This window comes from Meles meles, chromosome 12 (genome assembly GCF_922984935.1).
Source record: "Meles meles chromosome 12, mMelMel3.1 paternal haplotype, whole genome shotgun sequence".
NCBI lineage: Eukaryota > Metazoa > Chordata > Mammalia > Carnivora > Mustelidae > Meles > Meles meles.
The window spans coordinates 65,749,031-65,771,066 of record NC_060077.1 but is presented as its reverse complement, the minus strand read 5'-3'; the positions used below and the strand labels follow the sequence as shown (position 1 = coordinate 65,771,066).

Genomic DNA, 22,036 nt, shown 5'->3' with positions numbered 1-22,036 from the left:
TCTGCATTGAAGGACAGAAACTATAACTGCTTTTTATCAGCTGTATCCGGTCAGTGCCTGGCACATAATATATGCTCAAGAAGCAACTTTTGAAAAAAAGAAGGAGATGACCTTGTAGGACTGGACTTGAAAATAGATAATAAATTAAGATAGATAATAAATTAACTGTGATTAGTAAGTTTCCTAGGCCATGCTATATTTTGTTCTGCTAGTACCAAATGGCTATGCGGATTCTTAGATGGAGATGAGCATTATAAGCCACATGGTAAGGGATTTTTTTTTTTTTTAATATACAATGTATTACTGGCTTCAGGGGTACAGGTCTTTGACTCATCAGTCTTACACAATTCACAGCACTCACCATAGCACATACCCTCCCCAATGTCCATCACCCAGCTACCCTATCCCTCCCCCCTCCTCACACCTCCAGCAACCCTCAATTTTTTCCCCTAGAGATTAAGAGTCTCTTATGGTTTGTCTCCCTTCCTGGTCCCATCTTGTTTCATTTTTTCCCTCCTTACCCCCCACGACACTCCACCCTGCCTCCCAAATTCCTCGTATCAGAGAGATCATATAATTAATTGTCTTTCTCTGATTGACTTAATTCATTTAGTATAATACCCTCTAGTTAGAATTGGAACAGCTTTAAAATTTGAAGTTGCATTTAAGAATTTTGAATTGGAAGGTTTGAGAACATTTGTAAAGCATTCTGTATTTTTTATCCTCTTATCTTCTCAACCCCTGGTGTCACCATCAATGCCTCCTAACCCTCAAGGAGGGGAAGGAAGAGGAAGAGACCTCATACTCTTTTGGATACTTTGCCCTTTATCCAGGATACTCTAGTTTTGTTTTGTTTTTTTCCTTACCCTTATCAGTGAGGTAACTTCTAAGATAGCCCAAGGGTCAGCTCTCCTACGAAGTCTTTGCCTATTCACCAACCTCCAACCGAAATGGACTCAGTTATACCTCCACTGTGTCCTCCTTTAAGGACAAAGACCCTGTGTTACTGATCTTTGCATTCCTAGTAGTAGTATTCATAAATGAGTAAGTGAAAATTTCTCTGCAATAGCATGCTTTTTACACGTTGTGTGATGATGGGCAAGTGACATAACTTCAATGAACTTAACTTTTTCTCTGTAATTGGATGTGAGAATAGTTCTTTATATGGTTATTACAAGATTTAAATGGTATAATGAAAACATATATTAAGCACAATTTCAGTGCTTAATAATAAAATAAATATGATTACTTAAAAACCCCAGTGTCTTGCCTACTTATCTTTGGAGATTGCCTCTTGGAGGATTTGTAGGAATTCTTCAAACATTCTGCATATGAGTCTTTTGTTGATACATATACTTTATTCCACACTACGGCTTATATTTTCCTTCTCTTAATAGTGCCATTGATAAACCAATCTGTTGCTTTAATGTACTCGCAATTTTAATAAATGTATTCTAATTTGTCAGCCTTTCAATTTACAGTTAGTATTTATATTAGTTTTTAAGAAGTCTTGCCAGGGGTTCCCAGGTGGCTCAGTCAGTTCAGTGTCTGACGTTGGCTCAGATCATGATCCCAGGTTGCTGGGATAGAGCCTCACATGGGGCTATGTGCTTAACAGGGAGCTTACCTCTCTCTCTCCCCCAGCCTCTTCCCACTGCTCCTGCTCTCTCACCCTCCCTCCCTACTTCCTCTTTCTCAAATATATAAAATCTTAAAAAAAAAAAAAAAAAAGTCTTGCCACTCCAAATGATGAAGGTATTATCCTATAGTACACTGAGAGGTTTTGTTTTGCATATTTACATACAAACCAACTGCTATTGATTTCTACGTATAATTGTGAGATAGCAGTCAGCTTCCATTACTCAATATATATACCTGTTTGATGATGCTATTTATTGAAAATACTTTCTTTTTCCCACTGCTTTGAAATGCCAATTCTGTCCTGTAAAAAAAAAAAGTGTTCGTTAGTATGTGGGCTCTCACTCTGTCAGTTGATTTTTCTGTATGCTAATATCACCTTGTTTTAATTGCTGTAGATTAACAGTAATTCTTGATATATGGTAGAGCTTATGTTCTTTTTTGAGATTGTCTCAACTATTTTTGGCCATTTGCATTTCCATATTAATTTAGAATTAGTTGGTGAATCTATCCACGTGCCCCCACCATCCAACTCTGATGTGTGTTTATAGATCAATTAGGAGAAAATTGACTTCATTAAAATATTTAATCTATCAATTCATAAACATGCATATACTTCTAGTTATTTTTCATCTTTAATTTTTCTCATAATATCTTACAACTTCCTAAGAAGACTTGCGAAACTTTTGCAAGATTTATTCTTTAAGATTTGATATTTTTGATGTTATGTTAATACCATAATTTCACTTATTCTGTTGCATGGTGATTTTTTTCCTCTATTGACTTTGTTCCCAGAAAACTGATTACTAATAAGTTACTAAGTTGATTTATTCAATCTATGAATTTTCTATAGAATCTTTGAAAAGTTCTATATGCCCCAAAGCCCAAAAGATATTTTCTATGTATGGTGACATTTTCCCTTTTTTTTTTTTTAAATTTTATTTATTTATTTGACAGAGAGAGAGAGAGATCACAAGTAGGCAGGGGGATGGGGAAACAGGCTTGCTGCTGAGCAGAGAGCCTGATGGGGGGCTCGATCCCAGGACCCTGAGATCATGACCTGAGCCGAAGGCAAAGGCTTAACCAACTGAGCCACCCAGGTGCCCCAACATTTTCCCTTTCTACATTTGTTTACACTGGTCACATTTTTGTCTAACTGAACAGGTGGGACTACCAACATAAAGTATTTATAATGAAAATTCTCATCTTATATTCACCCTGAGTGAATGGTTTTAGTATTTATCTATTAATCATAATGTTTGCTTTAAGTTTTGTTTAGCTACTCAGTACTAAAGATAAAGCAAGCTACTTCTATGCCTATCTTGCTAAAATATTTTTGAGAGTTTGGAATTTTTTAATACATAAGCAGATATTGATATATCTATTTTATTTTGAGATAATTATAAATTCATATGGCACTGTAAGATACAGAGAGATTCAATGTCCCCTTACCCAGTTCCCCTCAATGATAATACTTCTTAAACTTAGTACAAAATCACAATCAGGATACAGATAGTCAAGATACAGAACAATTTCATGACCACAAGGATCCTTTATGTAGATTTTGAAAACAACACCCACTTCCTCCATAATGTCTGGCAACCACTAATCTGTCATCCATATCTATAACTGTGTCATTTCATGAATATTATATAAACAGAATCATAGAATATGTAACCTTTTGGAATGGGCTTGGTTTTGATTAGCATAATTCTGTGGAGATTCATCAAGGCTGTTGCATGTATTAACATTCCATTCTTTTTTAAATTGTTGAATAGTATTCCATGATATGGACATACCACAGATTGTATAATTATTCACACGCTGAAGGATATTTGACCTGTTCCCATTTTTAGCTATTAGAAATAAAGCTACTACAAACAACTTGGGCAAAAAAATTAGTGTGTCCTTACGAGAACCTAAGACTTCATTTCTCTGTAATAAATGTCCAAGAATGCAATTGCTGCTTTACATATTCCAAGTGGAATATAAATAGATGTAGAATATATGTAAAAGATTTTATTTATTTTTGAGAGCATGCACACGTGTGCAAACACACATGTTGGGGGAGGGACAGAAGGAGAGAATAGTTGGTGAGCAGGAATCCCAAGGTGGGTCTCGATCTTATGACCCATGAGATCATGACTGAGCTAAAACCAAGAATCAAACACTTAATCAACTGAGCCACCCAGGTGCCCCAACATGTGGAATATATTTTTTAAAATATACACTGCAAAAGATTTTTTTTTTAGATTTTATTTATTTGAGAGGGAGAAAGAGATAGTAAGAGAGCATGAGCATGGAGGAAAGGGAGAAACAGCTCCCCTCTACCCCTCACCACTGAGCAGGGAACCTGATATAGGGCTCGAACCCACGACCGCTCGATCATGACCTGAGTTGAAGGCAAATGCTTAATTGACTGAGCCACCCAGGCAACCCTCCAAAAATGTATTAGTAATCTCATGTTTCCATATCCTTACCAGCCTTAAGTGTTGTCACTTTTTTATAAGCCATTCTGACAGGTATGTAATAATAGCTCATTGTGGTTTTATTTAAGATTTTATTTGAGAGACCATGAGCATGATCAAGGGGTGGGGGGTAGGTGGGGGATGGGCGGTGGGTAGGGAGAGGGAAAGGAGACTCCCTGCTGAGCAGAGAGTCCGAAGCCAGGCTCTATCTGACTCTGGGATCATGAACATATTTTATGTGCTTATTTACCATGTATGTAATCCTATTTCATGGAATGTCTCTTCATGTCCTTTATTCGCTCTCTAAATAGATTGTTCTTAAGATTTGAGAGTTCTTTGTACGTGCTAAATAGTAGTCCTCCATCAGATGTTTGGTTTGCAAATATTTTCTCCCATTCTAGTATTTTTTTTAATCTTAATAGGGTTTTTTATAGTGCAAAAGCTGTCTTAAAATTTTTAAGTCCAATTTATAAACTTTTCCTTTTACAGACCTTTTATGTGAAGTCTAAAATTTTACATAGCACTGGATCATGAAGATTTTTCCTAGGTTCTTCTAAAAGTTTGATAGTTTTATGTTGAGGCTTATGATCCATTTTTAGATTAATTGATGTATAAAGTGTGCTACTTAGCTGGAGGTTTGCTTGGTTTTGCCCATGGATATTTAATTTTTCCTACACCATTTGTTGAAAAGGCTCTTCCCTTCACTAAATTACTTTTGCACTTTTGTCAAAATGTAGTTACATTTCTGAGGGCTTATTTCTAAATTCTCCGTTCTATTTTATTGAGCTATGTGTCAATACTGTGTAGTCTTGATTACTATAGCTACATAGTAAGTTGTGAATTCAGGAAAACCGATTCCTGCTACTTTTCAAAATATTTTAGCTTCTCTAGTTCCTTTTTCTTTTCCTAAAAGACTTAAAAATGGTGCCCATATCCACATATACACATAAGTTTTTCAAGATTTTGATAGAAATTGTGTTAAATTTTTACACAACTTGTAGAGAATCCACATATTTACTCGTTGAGTCTTCTAAGCATGAAAATGGTATGCCTCTGTATTTAGATTGTCTAAATTTTCTTTCATCAGTGTTACATGGCTTTTAGCATATAAGGTCTGCACATGTTTTGTTCTATTTACAGCTAAGTATTTAATTTGTCGAACAGTTCTAAATTGGTTCACTGTTAGATCGGTTATAGTCTAAATGTGTTCTGTCTTTCTAGGCTCTGCTTCATTTCTCTAGGCTTTCTTGTTTTGTCTATACTCATTGGTGTTTCCAGGCTTCCAGCTTTTTCAGGCTCAAGTCTGTGAGGCAAAAAGAAAACCCAGAGAACTCACCACTGGGTTATTCCTTAGGTCCTGAAGTTTTTAGCCAGGCTGCCTTTTCCTCTTCAACTTTCAGAGTTGTCTTAAGCTTGTTCTAGAAATAATTTTCATGATTTTATGTTGTATGTAGCAGGAAGCATAGGGAAAAGTATATCTATTTCACCTTCCCAGAAACCAGGGTCTTGGTATAAACCAAACCTCTGCCACCAGATATTCTCATATTGTATCTGTGGGCTCCAAAATTTCATGGAACCCTTCTGGAGGTATCCATCAATTGTGGCACTCCCACAATTGTTCTAACCATAAAAGCTAGTTATTTCTGTGAAGAGATCGTCTGTATATAAATGCATTCTATTTTAAAGTCTGGGAGACAACCATTACACAGATCATGGCTTTAGGATCATGAAGCCATCCATCATGTTGATGGGAAATAGGGGCAAGAAAGGTAGAAACGAGATGTCATTTCTTGCTAAAGGAGCTGGGGAGAGGAGAACATCTACTCTTTTCTTTCTCTCACTCCAAAAGGAGAAGTGAGGCAGATACAAAGCACTGGAAATGCTCAATGTCGGTGTAGCTGAATCCTTTTACCTCTCATTTCTATTTAACAGAAGACAGCCGAAGAATTTGGTTTCCCATGAACCTCTCTATCTGGCCAAAAGGAAAGATTTAAAAGGCTCTAACATTGAAAGGATGTGGACATCCTGAAATATTTTCTGTAGATGACAGTTTTGGGAAAGAACATGGATCTTGCTGCTGTCTCAGCAATCTCTTGCCGGGCTACAGGTCTATTCACTAAAGAGGACTATTGCCTCTTTTCAAAGACTTCTTTGTTGGCTTATCCTTGCTATGAGAAGCTGTTGTTTGGAATGGCCTCTCTCAGTAGTGGCCCTCTGCAGGTGCAAATCTCCAGGTGTCCTCTGATTCCAAAGGAAACACTCCAGCTTGCACCACCTCAAAAGATCTGATGTAGAAAATCTACATGAGGACCCTATAGAATGCGTGTGGTTGTCTCCCTTGGAGTTAAACTTCCCAGAGCAGTGACTTTGGACATTTCCCTGGGAGCAGCAGGAAAATACTGATTGGTATGAATTACCCCACTAGAATCTGCTTCTATGTCTGTAGGAAAGATTTCAATTGCTGTTTAACTCCAGTATCCTCACAGAGCCCTTACCCCTCACAGATGTCCTTGGCTTAGTCCTCAATTTTATAGCATGAGAAAAAAAAAAAATCTAAATTCTGCCTTATAATTCCCATGAATTTCCAGGACTTAGTTTCTAATGACAACTCTATCTTCAGCTCTTATTGCCACATTCAAAATGAATGTGTTCTCATTCATTTTGAGGCCTTTCCGAAGCCAAATTCAGCCAGTTTTCACAACCTTTTTCAAATCCAGCAGGCATATACACCTTTAATAGATTTCACTGAATGTTTACTTTCAAGAGGAGGGGTTGTTCTACAGTCCATGCAATTCCCTGCCTGTCTTGGCCTCTTACCAGGCCTCCCCCTTGCAAACCCTGTTTTCTATCCGCTTCTTTTGAGGACTGACCTTAGCTCAACTTCATCTGGGTGTCTTCTGTCTTTCTAAATAAGCACATTTCAAACACTTCTGTTAACACTCATTACAATACAGTGCAATTGCCTGTTTATGTATTCTCCCAAAATTTCAAACTGTATGGATAGAAATCAATTGTCTTTGTCAACATGGTAGATCCTGGGCCTATCAGCATGTGTAACACAGATTATATACTTAAGCACATATTGATACATTAGATTTGTATCAATACTGATATAGCCATGATTTCCCTTTCTGTTAAAGAGTTTGCAGTGCACTTTGTTCCAAGATATTTCTGCTTTATACACATAAAAACACCCAATTAGGATGATTTAAGAAATTCTTTGAGAAAGTTATACATGATCTGAATTTGATCCTTTATATTATTTAAAGAATTGGGTTGAGGATTAATATTTTAGAGATATATACTACCTAGAGTCACAGAAGCATATCTTTAGTGTGCCATTTAAATGTATTATAATACATTTAAAGTTTTCAAGTAAACCATAGCATCTTAAGATATTTTTTTAAAAAGTCCTCAACTGAAAATTCAACAATAACCTGATGTTTCTTTCTCAGTTACATATTGTGGCTTTAAATTATCCCAATTTCATATTTACAACAACATATTTTAAAGATATTTAAATATATTCTGCAAAGGAATTTTTTGTATAGATTATTCGAACATCATAAGGCTTTTTAATTATAAGCATTTATTTTTTGGGAAGATTATTGTAAATCTGTCTTAACAAATCCTCTGATTTACTTGTTGGGGGGAAAAACATTCCTGCATGGGTAAATACAAATGGCAGAAGTAGAAGTGGTTTAGCTTTAATGATTTTATGGTTAACTTGAAGCAATATATTTTTTAAAGTTATTACATAATATGCCTTGAGGTTGAATTATCCATCCTTCCTTCCTTCCACCATTTTATAGTCCACTTTAGTTGATCTTTCTAGAACTCCTATGCAGTGACTAGCATGTAAAATTAACTCCATCTTACAAGTAAGATTAAATGGTTGGCCACTTGTAACACCAACCTTTAATGATGGATGTGAGACTTTAATACAGGTCTTTGGTGATTTCCTCCTGTAAAATTCTGGAGAAGTAAAGTGAAGAAGACCTAAAAGAAGCCACGATCTCAAACACCAGTGTTTTCAAATGAATTTTTAAAGTAGCATTTTAAGGTGGAATTTTTGAGATGCCTCTAAGAATCTAGCTCCATTTTGCTTTCCAGTGCAGACAACATAGCAGGCAGTTGCTACTATTTTTGCCCAATAAGGCTTTGTATACATTGGCCTCTTGCTTTGGAAGATAAATGGGCTCACTTCAGGGTTGCATCTATAGGCGGATGATTGAAATTCAGGGAGGTGTTTATATGTATTCAAAAGAGTATTTTTGACATTGCATTTCTACATGGGAGGTCTCAAAGGGAGTGAATGGATGGAAACAGGAGGGAAGATTGTTTATTGGAAGGAAATGAAAGGGATTAGTATCTATGGAGGCCAGGGAGGTGACCTAGATTCACAACACTGGAATGTGTACTGTGATAGACACTTCTTAAAAGAGAGAAAGAAATCTTGATAGAAGGCCTGGCTTAATTTCCAGCCAATTCACATCAAGTCTCTTTGAAGGGGTTTTCTAATCCCAGGAGAAGCTTTTATTTGATATACGTTTCATGTGCTGGGTTTATCTAGGGCCCAGATAATCACAAAGAGCAGTTCTCTTCTGGATTACTCAGCATGCTCCTGGCCTCAGCAGGCTCCTTTTGGGGACTTTGAGTTAAATAAACAAACATGAAATCTGAAAGACTCACATGTGATTCTCAGGTCATAGCGTCCTTTTCACAGTAACTATTCTTATTTCCCTATGAAATAGAAAAACAACCCTATGCATTACAAAAAAAATCCACCAGATATCTCTTGTGTAAGAGGAAGATCAGTGAAAGTACAAAGAGCAGTGGAATGGAAAATAGACTGTGTGGTTGTGCGTATACTGAACAGTGTTACAGGATGGCCGGTAGTTGCTCACACCAGACTGACCATCCTGCTAGTTAGACTTCTCACAATTTTATTTCTGGAGCATAGTCATAAGGAATGAATTTTGCAGAAAGGGGTAGGCTATATGCCCTATACATTTTTGGATCCTTTTTGAAATTTAATTTTTTTCAGTGTTCCAAAATTCATTGTTTATGCACCACATCCATTGCTCCATGTAATAACGTGCCCTCCATAATACCCACTACCAGGCTCACCCAACCCACTTCCCCCTCCTCCAAAACCCTCAGTTCGTCTCTGAGTCCACAGTCTCTCATGTTTTGTCTCCCCCTCTGATTTCCTTCCACTCACTTCCTCCATCTCCCAATGTCTTCTGTGTTATTCCTTATGCTCCACAAGTTAAGTGAAATTGACTCTCTCTGCCTGACTTATCTCACTCAGCATAATCTCTTCCAGTCCCATCCATGTTGATACAGAAGTTGGGTATTCTTCCTTTCTGAGGGAGACATAATATTCCATTGTATATATATATTGACCATATCTTCTTTATCCGTTTGTCCGTTAAAGGGCATCTTGGTTCTATCCACAGTTTGGCGACTGTGGCCATTGCTGCTATGAACACTGGGGTACAGATGACCCTTCTTTTCACTATATCTGTATCTTTGGGGTAAATACCCAGTAGTGCATTGCAGGGCCATAGGGTAGCTCTATTTTTAATTTCTTAAGGAATCTCCACATTGTTTTCCAAAGTGGCTGCACAAACCTGCATTCCCACCAACAGTGTAAGAGGTTTTCCCATTCTCTACGTCCTCTCCAACACTTGTTGTTTACTGTCTTGTTAATTTTGGCCATTCTAACTGGTGTAAGATAGTATCTCAATGTGGTTTTGATTTGAATTTCCCTGATGGCTAATGATGGATGAACATTTATTCATGTGTCTGTTAGCCATTTGTATGTCTTTTTTGGAGAAGTGTCTGTTCCTGTCTTCTGCCCATTTTTTGACATGATTATCTGTTTTGTGTGTGTTGAGTTTGAGGAGTTCTTTATAGATCTTGGATATCAACCCTTTGTCTGTATTGTCATTTGCGAATATCTTCTCCCATTCCCTGGGTTGCTTCTTTGTTTTGTTGACTATTTCCTTTGCTGTGCAGAAGCTTTTGATCTTGATGAAGTCCCAAAAGTTCATTTTCACTTTTGTTTCCTTTGCCTTTGAAGACCTATCTTGAAAGACGTTGTTGTGGCCGATGTCAAAGAGGTTACTGCCTATGTTCTCCTCTAGGATTCTGATAGATTCCTGCCTCACATTGAGGTCTTTTATCCATTTTGAGTTTATCCTTGTGTATGGTGTAATAGAATGGCTGAGTTCCATTCTTCTACACATGGCTGTCCAATTTTCCCAGCATGATTTATTGAGGAGACTGTCTTTTTTCCACTGTATATTTTTTCCTGCTTTGTCAGAGATTATTTGACCATAGAGTTGAGGGTTCTTCTTAACATCTCATTGCATGTTTGTGTGTCTTCAACTGTGATTGTTTAAGTTCTTGGGAGTAGAGACCATGATGGCCTGTGTGCGTGTGTGGGTCTATCTTCCTATCTCTAGCAGCTAGTAAAATTCTAATTTAGGGGAGGTGCTCAATACTGTGTATTTAAAAAGCACCTCCTTTGTTGACCATTAATAGTTTGTGAATCACAAATGAGTTATTTTCAGAAAGTTTTGGTTTACAATCAACAGTATGAATAAGTATTGAAATGGTGCCAAAATTCAACGCTGTTCTAAATGCTTTTAGTAGTAGTTCAGTTTGCTCTTTACTTAGAATATAAATGGAAGATAAGAGAGAAGCTATAGCCAGATTCTAGGAGTTTGAATTTCAGGCTCAGGAGGTCCAACCATGTTTCCAATTACAATTGGAAAAAATGAGGAAAGATTTGGATATAATGAAATAAGACTCTCAGATCTCTCCCCAGAGCTTCAGACCAAGGTACTCACTGTTTCCTCTTTCATGATACAGACATGGCAAAGTCCTTTCTAAGCTGCATTTGTGGTGGTCCTCCTTTCCTCCCTCTCTGAGTAAACATCCTAGCTATCTGCCCACCTTCAAGTGCCAGAAATTGGAGGGCTACTCTTGCATAATCCTCCTTCCTTGTTCTCTATATATTACTAGGTGCTACAGGTTCAACCTCCTAAATACCTTGCAAATCTGTCAGCTCTTTTCCCACCCTAGTGCCGTTGTCGTAATATAGACTGCCATCTTTTCTCACCTAGATTACTGATATAAATGTAATATTTCTAGTTTTCCATGTTAAAATCTATTCACCACATTTCAGTGCCACTGAGAATTCCAAAATGCATACCTGATAATGATGTTATGATAGAGTTCAAATTTCTTAAAAACAAAAACCATATGTACAGCATTATAAAGCATATTCTACACACAATGCACTGTGCTAGATACATTTCACACATTGTCTTCTTGATTCCTCTGAAGATTCTATAAGTTACATAGAAATGTTATCATAATTTTCAAATGAGTAATATGCATTTTAGAGAGACCAGATGATTTTCTCCTCCTAAAATCAGATAGCTGGTATTGGTAGAGCCAGGATTTAACCCCCAGCAGTCTGGGGGGTGGGGGATGGGTGGGAAACTAAACCCAAAGCAAATAGAAGGAAGGAAATACTAAAGATTAGAAGAGAGGTAAATAGAGAATAGAGGGAAAAGAGAAAAATGATACTATGTTACTTCAAAAAGTTGAACAAAATTGACAAACCTTTAGCTAGACTGACTAAGAAAGAAATATCAAATAAGATATTGGGGGCATCAGTACCAACCTTACAAAAATGAAGGATAATAAGAGAATTGCATGCAGAAGAATGAATTTATATCCTTACCAAACAACATATTAAAAAAATACACAACTGGGGCACTTGGGTGGCTCAGTCAGTTAAGCATCTGCCTTCAGCTCAGGTCGTAATCCCAGGGACCTGAGATGGAGTCCCACATTGGTCTCCTTGCTCAGTGGGGAGCCTGTTTCTCCCTTTACGCGCCACTCCCCCTGCTTGTGTTCTCTTGGTGTGTTTGCTCTCTATCTCTCTCTCTCTGAAAAATAAATGAAATCTTTAAAATAAGTAAATAAACAACAGATGACTCATTGAACACTACATCTGAAACTAATGATGGCTATGTTGGCTAATTTACCTTAAATTAAACCAATTTTAAAAAGAGAAAGCTGCTAAATAAAATAAACTGAAAATGGATCAATGACTTAAAGGCAAAGGCTAAAATTATAAAACTCTTAGAAGAAAACATAGCATTAAATATTCATGACCTTGAATTTAGAATACATTCTTTGGACACTAAAAACATGAACAAAAAAAGAAACTATACTCCATAAAAATTAACTTTCATGCATCAAATGCCATTATTAAAGTTAAAAAGCCTACAAAATAGGAAAAAATATTTATAAATCCTACCTGATAAATGTTTAGAATCCGAAATATATAAATTTGTACAGGTTAAGAAGTACACAAACATATTAAAACTTTATAGTTTTTGTATACAATTCTTTACCTTCTTGGTTAAGTTTATTCCTAAGTATTTGATTCCTTTTGATGCTATTATAGGTGAAAACATTTTCTTTTATTTCAAATTGTTTATCATTGGGTGCCTGGGTGACTCAGTGGGGTAAGCCTCTGCCTTTAGCTCAGGTCATGATCTCAGGATCCTGGGATCGAGTCCCGCTTTGGGCTCTCTGATCTGTGGGGAGCCTGCTTCCTTCTCTCTCTCTCTCTCTCTGCGTTCCTCTCTGCCTACTTGTGATCTCTCTCTCTCTCTCTCTCTCTGTCAAATAAATCAATAAAATCTTAAAAAAAATAAATTGTTTATCATCAGTGTATGGAAAGACTCCTGACTTCAGTGTGTTTGATTTTTGTATCCTGTAACTGCTGAATATTTTAGAAGTTCTAACAGCAACCCCACTGCACTCATACCCCGTGCAATCATTAGAGCTTTCTGTTTATAAGATCATGTTAGTTATTTCTTCTCTTCAAATTTGGATGATTTTTATTTATTTTTCTTGCCTTGTTGTTCTGGATAGGCCTTTAGTACTGCATTAAATAAAAGTTAAAGCAGGCTTACTTGTCTCTGATATTAGAGTAAAAGCTTTCAGTCTCTCACTGACTATGATGTTGAAATGCAAATTTGAAGTGCAAGATGAAAAAAAGAACTGATGAATTTGTTTCATCAGTTTTAGATTTGTTCTATAGGTAACATGACCAATGCACCTCAAATCATAATATTCTCCTGATGAAGGAGAAATAAACCTGACTTCACTTTAAGCAGAAACACTCTCCATTCTTTCCCTGGGTTATAACCCTCTTTCTTGGTGTACTCGATAGAATATCTCGTTCTTTTACTTAACCTATTTAGAAATTCTTGGTTATGAAATCTAAAAATGAATTATGCCTCTTCAGTTGAATATATCTGAATGTAAACTCTGTCTTGTGTTTTTCAGAAGATGCTTATAAGACCCAGGTTAGGATTGATGATGAGCCAGCTTATTTGGACATTTTGGACACTGCTGGTCAGGTAGGTAATTTTCTCAGATCTCTCCAGTTTCTGAGGCCAATTTAGGCTTTAATCTCAAATACATTAACCACAAAGAAGAGTTTAACAATTCAAACAGGACAAGAGGAAATTTGCAATAATGATGAGAAATTAAATAAGAAAAGAATTGGCAGGAAAATGTAACTTATTGCCAACTAGAATATTTTAACATTCCTTTAATTTTTTAAATATAAAAACTTAAGTGTAGATATAATATTGTCATCTAAGATTGTAAAATTAACAGAATAGTTTATTCTTTCTCAGATGTGTGCAAAACTTGTCTTAGACCTTAATCTGGTGATAGCTTTTATTTAAAAACTTTGGCGACATAAAAAAGGAAGGTCTACTTAACATATATACTCATGGAACCAAGGGTAGAGATAGTTAAGTGGAATGGGTGACATAACCAAGATGTAGTATTATCTATACATTAACTTACAAATGTGTAGATAAGAACAAGGAAGAGGAAAGCATTGTTGGTATATATAAAAATATAGGACTAAAATACTATGTGACATTTATAAGTAAAATGGACAAAAGGAGTCAGAGTAAAAACCTTTAAAAGCCTTGGTATATTTGGTAAGAGGATGGAGATTTTATTTCATTTCATAACTTAAATATAATCATGTTGAAATATAAACATATCAAGTGCCAGGCTTAAAACTCCTCTTTATTGTAAACCTAAAACTGTTCTTACAAAAAAAATTCTTAGAAATATAACTTTAAAACTAGCAGAGGGGAAAGGGGAAATATAAAAATAATACATTTTGAAGTGGAAAAAAAGAAACATAATAAATATAAGCCTATCAGGAATCAAAATAAATGGAAATGGATATGGTATTTCTCTCAAAATAGTCACGTAAATCATTGGCATTATATTGAATAAAAGAACAAAACTAACCTGTACTTCTTTGGTTTAGAAGAGACCTAAAAGTATAGAAAGTTGACAAATCAGAGAATGATTAGAAAAAAAAAATAATAAAAAGGTAACCAAACCTAAAGTGCGTATATCTGTATTAAAATCAGGCAAAGTAGATTTTATTGCAAAAAGCATTATTAAGGTGTAAAAACATCAGTTTGCAATAGAAAAAAAAATCAAAGATAAATATTGGTCTATAAAATTCAAGAAAAATATATAAATCTAAAGAGCATAAATCCAAAAGCCCGTGTAATGGAAAACTCCAATGCACCTCTGTCAGGTTTGTGAACACATTTATCTTAAACAGAATGCTGCAGTCAGTATGTGAGCAGGCATTCTTTTCACATAAGTTCTCATCCTTTTTATTGATTTTTTTAATCTAATCACAAAAAATGTGTTCTATAGGAGATTGATTATTTGCTATATATAATTTTACTTTGTGGCTTGGGACATAAAAAAATTTTTTTTAGAAAATGTTTAAGCTAATGGCTACTTTTCCAGGAAGGGGAGAAATACAAAGTCGACTTCAACTACATACGTGATGATTCATGTTTCATAAAGTTCTGATTCAATAAAGGTGAATGTGAACAATTGAAAACCTAGGTCATAGATGCACAGATCTTCATTACATTGTTTTCCTTTTGTACTTAAAGAATGTATATATTGAAATGTTAATGATGTCATCTATTTGATGTACCTATTTTTTTTAAAAAGTGCATTAACTGGCATATATATAAGCCACTGAAAACACATGGTTTCTTTCTATATTTATGAAATATTAAGATTATTTGAAATCCATATATTGATAAATTCATTTGTTTCAAGGGACATTTGGATAATGGCCTTATGGTGGTGGAGGAGGGCTGAAGCCATCGGGGCTATTTAGAATGGAGAAATTATTTCAGTTACTTGAAAGAGCTATGTTATCTAAGGGAAAATATACTTCTTTTCAGGGAAACTTTTAAACCTAATTGGAAAAAGATTGAGTAGGTTAAATTTCACTCAATATAAGAAGATATTTGTAAAAACTGAAATACTAAAACCAAAAAGTCGTCTAAAATTATGGTTTGGTAGAAAGTTAAATCCTTTGTATTCCTATCATGTAGTCTACAAGTATGTTTGAGCACTTACCTGGTCACATTGGGTATTAATGTAATCATGGATAGCTGGATTTTCCTCCTTCCTGTTGGTATAGGCTTGGCCATGTCACTGCTCAGGTCAGTAAAATGTAGGCAGATGATTCAGCCTGCTAGTTCTGAGTCAAAGTCCTTTAAGAGGCACTGCTATGCACAAAGATGAGGCAGGTACCCCTTGGTCCCAGGAGGAGGGATACACATGGAACAGACCTAAACCCAAATCAAAGACTAGAACAAAGTCCTGCTAACTCATTGCCTGAAGTACCTCTGCTCTAACTACTATACTGGTGAAGTAGAAAAACAATGAATACTAGTAGCTTCAGGCTCCTAAATTTGAGTAGCTTTGTCATGCAGCATTATCATGACAATAGCTGACCAATGCAGTATATTAAAGGAGCATTCATTAGTTCAGTGTGCCTAAAGATGGACAATAGTACCTATTTTTAGATAAAGGGGTAAGTGATGAGAGAGAAACTCACATAAACTGAAGTGCTTTCTAACTCTGAGATCCGATGCTCTGGAAACAATGAAAAACTTGTAAATAAACAATTTTAAAAACTATTACATGTGTATACCCTTATTTTTCTGAGCGAGCTTCAGTTGCAGCCAAACATAGTCAGGAATGCATCAGGCTCAAAAGATGGTGACTTGCTGGTTTCCAAACAATCTCTCACATGCAAGAGATAATCTATACAGTTGAGTTAATAAGACTTATGTCACAGTAGGGGACAGTAGAGAACACCACTGAAACACATTGAATAATACCATTTTGTTTTTTTCTGTAACTACTCCTGTTCAACTTTGTTGAAACTTATTATCCTTACAACTAATCCAGGAAATAGAAAAGATATTTTTGCCACCTAGAATTTGAGTAAAATGGAATGCAAAGAAATTATCCCTTAGAGGCAATACTGGAAGTAGGGCCAATTACTGAAGTGTTTGTGCTATGCATAAAACCTTGCAGTGCTACAATAAAACCATGGAAGAATTGTTGACTATCACCAACTGCCATGTTGGAAAAGACTTTTACCTTAACTGTTCTTCCAGTGTTGAAATTTTCTTTCCGATGCTCAATGTTCCTGCCAAATGCTCATTAAGACTGTGACCACTTCAATTGGTTAGGTACTCTGCTTCTAGAAACGGACAAATAGAGCTTTTAGGGAACTTAAATTATTTGTAAGGATGTTCTTACAATGAGATTAAATTTTCCTCTTTATAATTTCTAACTATTGGTCACAGATTCCTTGAAAATAACTCTATTGCTCATTTCATAAATAGAAAATTTAAGTTTTATAGAGGTTAAATGATTGAACTAAAACAACAGCAAGCTATTGAGCCAGCTATTACCGTAGTCTATCTATACTCATATTTAAGCTCTTTCTTACTTTGTTTCTAACCCCTTAGTATATATGAAATACTATCCTACATAAATAAAATGCAGTTAGTTGAGTATCTAACTTGATTTCAGCTCCAGGGGGAGTCTGCTTGAGAGACTCACTCTCCCTCTTTATCTCCCTCCGCCCCTCCCTCACTTGTGTGCTCTTGCTCCCCCACCGCCTTCAAAGAAGTAAATCTTTAAAAGCAGAATGGAATAAAATTGGGCCTCTGTTCTTAAAATTCTTGAGATTTGGGGCAGTAGGAGAATACTAAATGTGCAGCAAATTGTAATAAGCAGTATAGCAGAGATAGAAATTTTGGTAGTGGGTTATCTCAGATGCCTGAATTATTTTTTGTTCTGACCTAAATACAAAAAAGTCGTTCAAAAACAGAAGACCTTAAAAATATTTTTACATGGATTCAAGTGAAACAAAATAAGTTCAGCTTTAATTACAAATGTATTGAATCATCCTTATTAGAAATAATAAAATTAATCGTCCTCCAAACACTTCAAACTTTATTTTTTTGGTGTGCTAATATATCCAGTCACTGCAACTTCCTAGACCTATGCATTCCCCCAATACCTGGCTACCTCCTATATTAATATATTCTGAAGCAATAGGGAATGTCATTGTAACCTTGTATTTGGTTTAGCCCCTAACCAACTCTGTAGTTAGCCAACCTAGCATTAAGGAAGTCTAGAGATTTCTGCTGTCCTTCTAATATCCCCTCTTGTGTCCTTCTTCTCACTGCTGCTGACTCATAGGCAAGCCTAACAAACAAATGTTATTTTACAGAGAAGGAGGAAGTTGGGAGGGGGTGTTTTGAATGAAAGTCCTTTATTAAAAGCCAACAGTTCAGGGTGATGATAGTTTCTCATTGGCTGAGTTGCAAGGGTAGTCCATTTCTTACAGATTCAATGTATATATTTTCTTGTTGAGGTCTTTGTTAATTCTGTCCTACTGATACTCAGTTCTTCCTATAACTGATACTGAGTGGTATGGATCACCCTCTAGCCTCCTAACTCTACTTAAGTGAGGTTTCTCTGATAATTTTCACAACCCCCCCCCCCCCCCCCGCCAGCCCTGCCACTTTTGATCAAGATCTTTCTCTGGAACCATCACTGATCAAAATGCAGGTTTTCTACCACATTAGTGGTATTATCCCTCAGTGCTAGAAAGGACCTTTTTGGTTGTTATGTTCTACATAAGAAGGTAAATGCAAAAGCAGTTGGAAACCACTTATGATCATGTTTAGATGACGAGGGAGGTGAGGAGGGAAAACGTTCAGGTACTTCCCATCCAGAGTCCATATTTATTAAGATCATAAACATTGAAGATCACCTTATTGGGTACATCATTTTTACAAAAGTTTGAAAGGTAACAAAATAGAAAACTTAAAGTAATTATACAGAACAGAAGTAATAAAACAATTCCAAATTGTCTGAAGGTTCTAACCTGGGACCCTAGATCAGAAAGTAACCAACTGAAAATATTTATTGGCACTTATTCCAATTTAGGGGAGAAAAGTTCTTATGGAGGAAAGCTTAGCATCACATTTGCCTCCTGAAAGTCCCAGATTAAAGCAGGCACCGAAAGCAAAATAGTAAATTCTGCAAGAGTTCACTGAAAGAATTAACCTAGTGCATTTGGAAAGACAGAGTACAGGTACAAACATGAAGCAATACCTGATGAACTAATTTCAAAAATAGCAAACATTCAAGGATATATTAAATTAGTATCTCAAAAAATATTGGAAACAAATGTTAACCAATAATACAGCCTATAAATTTGCAAATTTGGATAACAATCCAATCAGATAATAGTTCAGATGAAAGACTTTGTGAATTCTGGCCCTTCTAACCCTTCTAACCATTCAGAAAAAGCAAGTGGAAAATTGTCACAGGGTCATGATGTGGATTCTGAAAGGCTATAATCAGAGGGAGGGGGAGAAGATTCCCCCTTTCTCAAGGATTTAGGAAATATGAAGAAGGACAGTTTCTTTCCACAAAACAGGTAGAAGCAAGCAGTGAGGAAAAGGCAGACCGACCTGGTTTGGACATGTTGGGGAAACTTTCTCATCAGATGCTGTCTGCTGCTTCAATTCTGGGAAATTTTTACTTTCACCAGATGCTGTATAAGTCCGGCCAGAGTTTGGTGCTTTCTTTAGATAGGTTGCAAGAATCCAAGAGTCTATTCCTTGGAGTTTGGTAGCACAAGGATCAGTTACATGATACATGATAAGGGCCCTTCTTGTGAGGGTCAAAAGAATCTTTCATGGAGGTGTCTTTTCAATAGACAAGATCTCCAGGTTGCAAGGTGTGATGTTTAAAGTCTTAAAGTCGACACTGAGAAAAGATTTCTCGGGTAAAGGGTGGTGGGTTATTCTTCACAGAAGCAATTAGACCTTTACAATGTATAAGTATATTTATATTAACTGTGTGTCAAAAGTACATTGGACATCTTGGGATTATCTCAAAGGGTGAGAGTCTGAGTTTCTGAGTGAATCTGAGATTTAGAAGGATCACTGGCAATGCTTTTGGCCAGGGTATTTAGGGAGGTCTACAGATTTTACAAGTTGAGTCTTGGTAGTGCCATTAGTGCATTTGACTCTGAAGATTGAGGACAATATTTACAATGAAAGTTTTGTCAAACCAGCTAAACAACACAGCATTGTCAAGGCACATGACCAGTATAATGGGTTCCCTGATCACTGTAGAGTTTAAGAGGGATTCCCCAGGTAGGGTTCATCTTTTCTAAAAGAATTTTAGCCACCGAAGAAGCAGCGACCTGTCTACAAGGGAAAATTACAGTCCAGTTGAAAGGGGGGAAACACAAACCATTACTAAAGCATATTTATAACAATGAAATAGGGGAAACTGTATGAAACCCATTTGTGTGAACAGGATTTCCTTGATTGTAATTTAAACAGATGGGACAAGTGAGGTAGGGATTTTTTTGTTTCCTTATTAATATTTTCCCACCAGTATTGGTTCAAGAATGTTATTGTCAGTAAGCTAATGGTTTAATGCCAAATGTATAATGGTAAATACTGAGAATTTTGTAATTTCTCATAGGGCCAAATTGTTAGATTCAAACCAGATTTCTCTCTCTTTTTATTGAATGAACAATTACTAGATTGCCAATACTGTTAGTCCTTCTCTGGGGCCAATTGTTGGGTACCTCTTGTCAGTTTTTCCAAGTTATCCATTTGGGAGAACATCCTTTTGAACCACAACAGAGGTTTGGCTATTAGTTTCCTGGAGTACATGGTTTTGGTGGAAATAACAGGGAGATGGTTTCTTTTGGTCTCTAGCAAGTTGAGTTTGGAATGCCCAGAACACTTAATAGCCAGAGCAGCCAGCAAAAGTACGACACCTACTAAATTTTGGATCAAGGAGCCATCTTTAATTTTATCCCCACTCTAGATAAGAAAATGCTAATATTTCTTAGCATTCTAAAGTCATGAACTATCCCAAAGGCATAGTGGCTATAAGTATAAAGGTTTATAGTTTTACCCTTGGTGAAAATACAATGGTGGTCAAAGGGCATCCCATGATTATTTCTTCAGTGAACTTAACTAAAAAGGTAGTGTCAGGAATGGCTCTGAGGCGAGGAGAATTGCCCTCGTGTGTGACAATATTCTGTGGGTTAATGATGGTCTGCATGTTTTTGGGTGAGTACTCCAAAATATTCCCTTTCTTCACATACAAAGAGGAAAAGGGACAGTTGATAATTAAGATGTCTGGGGAAGGTTTATTAGGCTTTTCTTTGAAGTCCCAAAAGCTATCTTCCTGATCTTTCCATGTCATAGAATCAGGTATGCCATTTCTTTTTGTACAGCAGAGGTTGAGCCATAAGAGAGAAGCCTGCAATCCAATTTTGACAGCTAGCCACTCCAAGAAAACCTCATTAACTTGCACTTAGTTTTAGGTTTGGGGAAGTTCAGGATACAATGAAGTCAGTCTGGGTCCAAATGTAGTCCTTGCTCTGAGTCATGCAGCTTAAGCATTGAACGTGAGTTTGAGCAAACTAATTTTTTCCAGGTACTTGTGTCTCTTTAAGGCCAAAAGTTTTAATAGGTAGATGCTGCCTTTCTTTGAAGAAGTTTCAGAAGGACAGTGGAGAGAATCAAATTATCTATTTACTATAACAAAACTGAGCCTGCAGAAAACTCAATATCCTCTGAATCTGCTTTTAGGGTGTGTGAAAAAGAGACTGTGAAACCCTGGGACATTTCTGTCCAGGTGTATTTGCATTCCTCCCAAGTGAAAGTAAAAAGTTATCTTTATCAACTAGAATACTAAAATGCATTGTATAAATCAGTTTTGTGACAATTTTACTTTCAGTGGAAATGGATTCTGATAGCAAATGGGCATTAGGAACAACAGGGTGTCAAGGGATAACAAGGTCATTTGTTTCTCAGAGGTCCTGGGCAAACCTCCATCCTTGGCTGCTGGGTTTTCTCACAAGTAAGTGATATTGCAGCCACTAGTGTAGGACATAATGAAGTCCTGAGCCTTGCAATTTTCTATCATGGGGTTGATGCCTTGAAGGGTTTCTTTATTTATAGGTTATTAATTCTGGGAAGAGGTTTTGAGGTGTCTATTTGAATCTTGATGGAAGGCACAGTATGGATTCTGTCAATGCTAGTTAAAAATCTTGCCCATATCAAGGATGGTAGCTGATCCAATAAGGACAAATGATCAGTAGTATCCCCAGACTCCACTACAATGCTATCAGACTAAGCAAGAAAAAGATGTTGAAATTTCATTTAATTCACCCAGTTGGCTATTTTGATTACTATTGTCAAATTGTAGAATTATTTTTTCCTTTTGAGAGAGAAGAATTCTGGCATATTTTTCTAAGAAATCTTTACCCCCTAAATGAATAGGGGCAGAGGAACTAAGGGCAAATAGACAAAAAAATTCTCCAAAATGGTCACTGATGTTCTATTTTGGTTGGGTTGGTTCATTTAGTTGGAAATGCATATCAGGGGCTGCCTGGGTGGCTCAGTCAGTTA

General features: G+C 36.3%; 1 protein-coding gene across 3 annotated transcripts in view; it reads left to right on the top strand.

The window, feature by feature from the left end:
• The window catches only part of RIT2 (Ras like without CAAX 2), a 402,595-nt gene that overhangs the window by 131,348 nt on the left and 249,211 nt on the right, over positions 1-22,036 (top strand). For all 3 annotated transcript variants that reach the window (XM_046025213.1, XM_046025211.1, XM_046025214.1), the window contains one exon: positions 13,491-13,564. In XM_046025213.1, coding sequence (XP_045881169.1) covers positions 13,491-13,564 — 74 coding nt within the window. The remainder of the gene's footprint in view (positions 1-13,490; positions 13,565-22,036) is intronic.